The sequence below is a fragment of the Triticum urartu genome, chromosome 2A (assembly GCF_056163025.1).
Source record: "Triticum urartu cultivar PI428250 chromosome 2A, HENAU_Tu73, whole genome shotgun sequence".
Lineage (NCBI taxonomy): Eukaryota > Viridiplantae > Streptophyta > Magnoliopsida > Poales > Poaceae > Triticum > Triticum urartu.
In genome coordinates this window covers 637,584,025-637,591,346 of record NC_141874.1, presented here as the reverse complement: position 1 = coordinate 637,591,346, position 7,322 = coordinate 637,584,025, and the positions used below count along the sequence as shown (strand labels likewise).

At 42.7% G+C, this 7,322-nt stretch overlaps 1 protein-coding gene across 1 annotated transcript; it reads left to right on the top strand.

Moving 5' to 3' along the window:
- Positions 1-351: 351 nt before the first annotated feature.
- Positions 352-6,919, top strand: ETL1 (SNF2 domain-containing protein / helicase domain-containing protein). The gene is made up of 12 exons (XM_048702775.2): positions 352-1,521; positions 1,604-1,721; positions 2,360-2,400; positions 2,702-2,952; positions 3,057-3,237; positions 3,803-3,988; positions 4,073-4,246; positions 4,322-4,480; positions 4,800-4,877; positions 5,064-5,200; positions 5,277-5,495; positions 6,255-6,919. Exons 1-12 carry the CDS (start codon positions 586-588, stop codon positions 6,415-6,417), a joined length of 2,643 nt encoding a protein of 880 aa, XP_048558732.2. The 5' UTR covers positions 352-585; the 3' UTR covers positions 6,418-6,919.
- The last annotated feature ends 403 nt before the right edge of the window (positions 6,920-7,322 follow it).

The following is a 7,322-nucleotide window of genomic DNA, read 5'->3' as shown; positions in this document are numbered from 1 at the left end:
AGGGCATGTTGCAGCTTCAAGACCCCACATCGCTTGTTTTTTCATTTTATTTTTAGGGGCTTAATATGAAAATAAAAAAAGTCAAAGGCTTCTCTGCAGATCTACATGCTACAGCGGATGACAATGGGCCCTGGCCACACTGGAATGCCACATAGCCCATGGATACGTCCGTGTACATGAAATGTGATCGTATATGAACGCTTGTACAAGTTTGATGACCGAAAACATATATTTTACAAGTTTGTGCATCAAACTAACCATCGCGTACAAGTTTTATGACTTCGGGTGTATTTATCTCAAAAAACAAACACCACCCCTGAAAACGGCAAAATTTAACGAATCGTCCTCCTCCTGGGAGGCAATTGGCGCTCTGTTCGGCGCCGCTCCGTTCTCCCCACTCGCTAGGGCCGCCAAAGTTTCCCGGCCTCCTCGTCTTCGCCCCCAATTCTCCCGCTCCCCGCCGCCGCCGCCGCCGCCTCGGATCCTCGCCTACTAGGAGAGCAGCGCCACACCCGCTCCCCTCGCGCGCCTCCCCCCGAAACCCTAGACCCCAGAGGAACCCGCAGGCCCGCAGCCGCCGCCCCGATGCGGCGGGACTTCGAGGAGATCTCCGACGACGAGTGGTCGAACCACTCCTTCAAGCCCTCCCGGGTCCTCAAGCGCCCCCACCGGAGCCCTCAGCCGCCCGCGCGGCCTCCCCCTCCCATCGATTCGTTCCGCTACGACCCCAAGTCTTCCTCCGCCGTCGGCGCCAGCAACGGCGCCGCCGTCGTCCTCTCCGACGACGACGACGACTTCGACCTGGGGAAAAGCGCCAAGGCGCGCCGCGCCGAGAGTAGCTCGCGCGTGGTCAAGCGTCCCCAGCACAAAAGCCCGCCTAGGCGGGCCACGCCATCCACCCAGTCCTCCCGGCACAACCCTAAACCCTCCAAGGCCGCCATCCTCGCGGCGCTCTCCGACGACGACTTCGTCCCCGAAGACGACTTGGACCCTGAAGACGACGATTTCGACCTCCCCGCTTCGAGGAGATCGCGGCCGCGCCCTTCCACTGGTCGACGGCTGGCAACAGCCATCGACCTCTCCGAGGAAGAGGAAGATTTGGACCTCGCATTTGAGGACTCCGACATCGCCGATGATGACTCTGACCTCGCAGATGATGATTCCGACCACCCTGCTCCGAGGTCATCACGGCCGCGCCGCACCACTGGTCGCCGATTCGTGATCGAGGACGATGATGACAGTGATGGCTCTGTGGCTGCTGCTGTGGTGGAGGTAGGAGATGAAGAAGAGGATGATGGGGTGAACTGGTCGGAGTTGGAGAACGAGGATGATGAAGATGGGGACTACAATGGGCAGAGTAGTGTGAAGGCAGAGGAGGTGGAAGGGGATGTGGTAGGGAAGGCATTGCGCAGGTGCTCACGGATTTCGGTTGATCTGAGGCAGGAGCTGTATGGTTCTTCAGCACGGAATTGCGAAAGTTATGCTGAGACAGATGCCTCCACCGTCCGGATTGTCACTCAGGTACAGTTGTCAGTTTTGATGCAGTTTACATGTCTTGAACTATCAAGTTTTTGTCTTTTGATGCAATGGGATATGAGAACAGGAAGATGTGGATGCCGCATGCACAAGCGAGGACATGGAATTCAACCCGGTGCTGAAACCATACCAGCTTGTGGGGGTCAATTTCCTTCTACTGTTGCATCAGAAAGGCATCGGCGGAGGTGATTTTCTGTGAATTAAAATTTTGAACCCGAAGATGCTTGTTAAACTATTGTTTCCTTTTCATCAGTAACATCTAGCCATGACATCAAACTGATGGATCTGAGTTCACCCCACTTGTTTATGATCAGTTGCATTTAGTTCGCTAAGTAGTAAATACATGATAACATGGCACTTGTCACTGAGCATCCTATTCTTTCAATCCTTATGCAACCTTTGTCTTCTGAAACAAGCAGTTGGTAGTCTTGTTCGATCATTACATTTGTATTGTATGAATTAGAAACTAACTTGATGTAGATCACTTGGATACTAGATCACCGTTTGGTTCATAGAATTTAGGTACAGGTATTCCAATTTACTGTAAAGGTGCACCGAGTAAAAATGTTTACATTGTAACTATCAGAATTTTCATGCGGTACAGAAAACCTTGTCTTGTCATGTGCTAATGTACCGTGTTAGTGCTTGCTGGTCTGAAAGACTGAAACGATGTTGTCTTGCATTACATACATTATGTTTGTGAGGTTATCAGAGTAGTACCAGTCAACGATCATATTGGTTCTTTTCATTTTTTCTTACCATGTTCTAACTTTCCCCTGCTCAAAAGACTATTATTCATGTTAACCTTCTCTCCTTTCTACAGCAATTTTGGCTGATGAAATGGGTCTCGGCAAGACAGTCCAGGTAAGCAAGCTTACAGTGTTTTAAGTAAAAATGAAAATAACCAATCATCTTAATATGGTAGTACTAAAGCATGATAAGTTAGCTTGTTCAAATTTGATGTTTTTGCGCCCTGTCCATTATTATCGTGGACTGTTGTTCATGTGTTTTTTTGGTCATTATGCACACATACTATAAAATGTAACCTGATTGTAGCCTGTTGTGACATTTCCAAGAATAAACTGATTAGTAGGATTTGCCCTATACTTGAGTGCCGGTTCATTATTCATTTCTTAATGTTTGAATTTGGTCTCATTATTTACAGGCTGTGACTTACCTTAATCTCTTGCAACATCTATATGATGACCCGGGTCCACACCTGATAGTTTGCCCAGCTTCAGTGTTGGAAAATTGGGAAAGGGAACTTAAGAAGTGGTGTCCTTCGTTTTCGATCATCATGTTTCATGGTGCTGGAAGGACTGCCTTCTCAAAGGAGTTAAGTTCCTTAGGCAAAGCAGGATGTCCAGCTCCATTTAATGTCCTACTTGTTGGCTACTCGCTCTTCGAAAGACGGAGGTTTGTAGTTCCTTAGGGTGGAAAAACAGAATATCTTATGGAGATTCACTAGTGATTCTGCATATTTTTAGAAGATTTATATGCTGCTTTGATCCATAATGCAGTGCTCAACAAAAGGATGACCGCAAGGCACTCAAAAGATGGAAATGGAGTTGTGTATTGATGGACGAAGCACACGTGCTGAAAGATAAGGGCAGCTTCCGATGGAAAAACCTTATGGCTGTTGCACAACATGCTCGTCAGCGGCTAATGCTGACGGGAACTCCACTTCAAAATGATTTGCATGTGAGTCTTGATGCAAGTGTCCAACTTAAGCTTTATTTTTTCCTCTGATACCCTATGATGCCATTGTAGTTAAATATATCACGATACATCTGCCCGTGTGATACAGAAATAAAAGGACATATCAGCATAACACTACCTGTAAAGGACTGACTATATGGATTGGGTACATTTTACCAATATCCTGCATGTCAAAGACTCACAAAGTCATGGAGGTGTGATCAGCAAGTGTACTAAGGATTTGTAGCTACCGATTAAAGTTTCTCAATATCATATTCTTATCTATATGATTTAGAATTAGTATCTTAATATCTAATGGTTCTGTGTTGTACACAGTGCTTGTGGTTCAACACTATTAACTTCACATTTTTTACCATCTTATGGTTTGATGTCTGCTGCTTACCTAGATGAATACTCATAACACTGAATTTATGATGGGTTCATCCGGCTATAGTTGAAATGTGCACCCCCAACTGTTTAAACTCCATATCCTTTCAGCTGCCTTTAATTATCAGATGCTGGCCATTTTCTTACAAGAAGCTGCTCTTGAATTTCATATCATCTGCAGGAGCTATGGTCATTGTTGGAGTTCATGATGCCTGATATATTTGCCACAGGAGAAGTTGATCTCAAGAAGCTATTGAATTCAGAAGACCATGAGTTAATTTCACGTATAAAGTCCATCTTAGGGCCATTCATCCTTAGGCGCTTGAAGTCGGATGTTATGCAGCAACTTGTCCCGAAGACGCAACATGTACATTGACTTATCTTTAGTCATCAGCAATTGCATGTTCTTGTTGATCTTCCCTGTTTGAACTACATTGATTGCGTGTGACAGGTTAACTTTGTCTCCATGGGATCAGAGCAGCTTAAAGCTTATAATGGAGCCGCAAATGAGTACCGTGCCATTTGTGAGGCTCGTACTGCAAAATCTTCTGGCCAATATCCTCAAAATGTTGTTGGATTAATTCCAAAGCGTCAAATATCAAACTATTTTATGCAGTTGCGTAAGGTGAGTATATCCTGTGATGCAAAATTCAGGAAGATGTTTATTTCCATCTTAAAGGGTTTTTCATTGCTCCCACAGATTGCCAATCACCCTTTGCTTATAAGGCGCATTTACAGCGACAAAGATGTTGATCGAATCGCAAGGTTGACGTATCCTAAAGGCGCATTTGGCTTTGAATGTTCCTTGGACAGAGCAATCCAAGCGCTAAAGAACTACAATGATTTTGCTATCCACCAAGTATTGTTATTTCTCTTTACCTGGTTTCTCCTAATCAGCTGCTTTCACCTCCTATTCACTTTGCTTACTAAATTATAATGAGTCTTATTTGCTTTCTGATTTTCGCTATCCTGCTTTGTTAGCCTCTTCTGCCATTCTGCATGCCAAATAATTAAGTGCGACATCAAAGTAGTATGCATTTGTTGTTATTTGTCAATAGTTGTACTGTGCAGGGGATGGTTTTGCTGTTGAAACACACCCCTTTTGCCCTAAATTAGCTTGTTCTTAGTATATTTTTTGTGGGACACTTGTATCATTCAATTCTTAATTTCTCCTCCAGTTGTTGATTACACATGGTGATGCTGGTACAAAGGGTGCCCTAAAAGACGAGCATGTATTTGCATCGGCGAAATGTCAGGTACCATTTTTTCTCTTTATCTGGTTAGCCAGTTCCTATCCAAGAAAAAAGAAGAATAACAGTGAAACACACAATAGTATAATTATATATTTTTTCTTTATCTGGACTACTAAAATTTCCTTGATCAAGGCATATTAGGACTCAAGTGCAATTTATGATTTACCTTAATTCCTACTTTTTGTTCAGGCCTTAGCAGAGCTTCTACCTTCTTTAGCAAATAATGGTCACCGAGTTCTTATATTCAGCCAGTGGACCACAATGCTTGATATCCTTGAATGGGCACTGGAAGTAATAGGAATTACATACAGGCGTCTCGATGGAGGGTTAGTTCTTTCCTCAGCAAGTTTCTGAATTAAATTGTATTATAATTCTTAACTGGTAAAATCCCTTTTGTTTCAGCACCCCAGTAATAGAAAGGCAGACTATAGTGGACACTTTCAACAATGATCTTTCGATAAATGCATGTTTGCTTTCAACTAGAGCTGGAGGTCAGGGGCTGAATCTAATAGGAGCTGATACAGTCATAATACATGACATGGATTTTAACCCTCAGATGGACCGGCAAGCTGAAGATCGTTGCCATCGCATTGGACAGCAGAAACCTGTCACTATCTATAGGTGCGGCTCAAAATATGACATTTGTTTTAATTTTTGCTGCTTCTATTTTTGCTGTTTCTGGCCATATGACTAGGTGAGCATATTTTGAAGTATTCATATTTTTCTTATTCCGACAATGGTTCACTTCTCTACAACATTCGTTCTAATGTGGGAGCATCTGCATGTTATAAGCTCTTGAATGGTATTTTTATAGTACGAGTTACACTTGTTCTGGGTTATAGTTTTTTCTTTTACCCTTGTTCGGATTCTTTGGTCCTTAGCAGTTAGATAATATGATCTTTGTTGGAATATAGTTAGGTTAATTGTATTGCATTTCTCAAGACAAAGTTTGATTGTTTTTCCTTTCTGTTTTTGGTACTACTGTTTTTGCCTTTGCATTGCCAATGCAATTCAAAGTATGGAGGCTCGTGCTGGTAGTTTTCAGAAGTAATTCTTTTCTTTCGCTTTAATAAAATGTTAGGCACCCTCGCACTATATAAGCTGGTGATATTTTTATTTTCAAATGTGCGTCATACAATCTGCACCTGCTTTTGCTATGTGATGTCCTCTGCTAAAAAAATATCCCATTCCCCTTTGAACATAGTCCGCATAGTCTGTTTCCATTGGGTTCAGATAAAAAGGAAGGATACTGGTCGCTTGAACTCCAAATGATCTGAAAGTCGAAAAAGAACACTAGATGTCACATAAGAAACAAAAAAAAAAGAATAATCAAACTCTTAAGATGATAATTTGATAACAGTGAGTATTTATTTTATCCAGGTTAGTGACAAAGGAATCAGTTGATGAAAGCATATACGCAATTGCAAGGAGAAAGCTAGTACTGGATGCTGCTGTTCTTCAGTCTGGAGCAGACTTAGATGATAGAACTGATGTACCTGAGCAGACAATGGGAGAGATTCTGGCATCTCTTCTTCTGGTGTGAGAAACTTCATGGAGTGGCTTCCAAGGTACTGGTTCCACATTTCCACCTGCGGAGATGTCCTTGGCTGGGATAATTATTTGCTTCATTCAAGCACCACTCAGATTTATCCATGGGGTCTTAAGCTTCTTTGCATGATGATGCTGGTGCCTTTATGCATTAAATCTCTCAGTTTGTTGGCATCTACATTATCTACTATTAGGATCTACTGATGATCTTCTGCAACCTGCTGGATAGCCGCACTGCTTCTCTTCGCTGTGCTTGATCAGGGTGACATACTGTGTAGATTTCTAGAAAGTGCTGAAACCAGAAGTCTCAGAACAGACATCCTATTTTTGTACTGGATGAAATGTTGGAAGTACATCCTGGTATTAATGAAATGGAGAATAGCGGAGGTTGAAACTGTATGGTAGAGATATTATTAGGGTTTTAACATGTTGTCCACACTTGAGATTTAAGCTATACAAGTATCCAACTCTATATCGGTTACGAAAGTGAATCTGCAGCCTGCTGTACCTCTGTTAAGTACTCCTTCTGTCCCAAAGTAAGTGTCGCTGATTTAGCACAAAGTTAGTATAAATTGTACTAAATCAGCGACACTTTTTCGGGACGGTGGGAATAGTTGTTTCTGACTGTCTGTACGGAATTACTGCTGAATTAGTCACTGTAATTTAAGAGATCATACATGAAGCAAGATTATGCTCCGCCCTCAAATTATCAGTCACTGTAAAATTACCAAATAGTTTTATCAGTTAGTGACTTGTTTTAGACTGAGCCAGTGAGAGAGGAAATGGGTTGAACAACTTCACTCCGCTACGTGTTCTCTGCAGAGTCACCATGTTAATTTACTACATGGGAGAACCAATTCCCTGTAACTCAAAAAATATATAAATGACCAGCACAAGTAT

Coding starts and splice junctions, on each gene's coding strand:
- ETL1 (XM_048702775.2), top strand. CDS start 586: ATGCGGCGGGACTTCGAGGAGATCTCCGACGACGAGTGGTCGAACCAC. Junction 4,247..4,321: donor ATTTTATGCAGTTGCGTAAG/GTGAGTATATCC, acceptor TTGCTCCCACAG/ATTGCCAATCACCCTTTGCT. Junction 4,481..4,799: donor ATGATTTTGCTATCCACCAA/GTATTGTTATTT, acceptor TTTCTCCTCCAG/TTGTTGATTACACATGGTGA.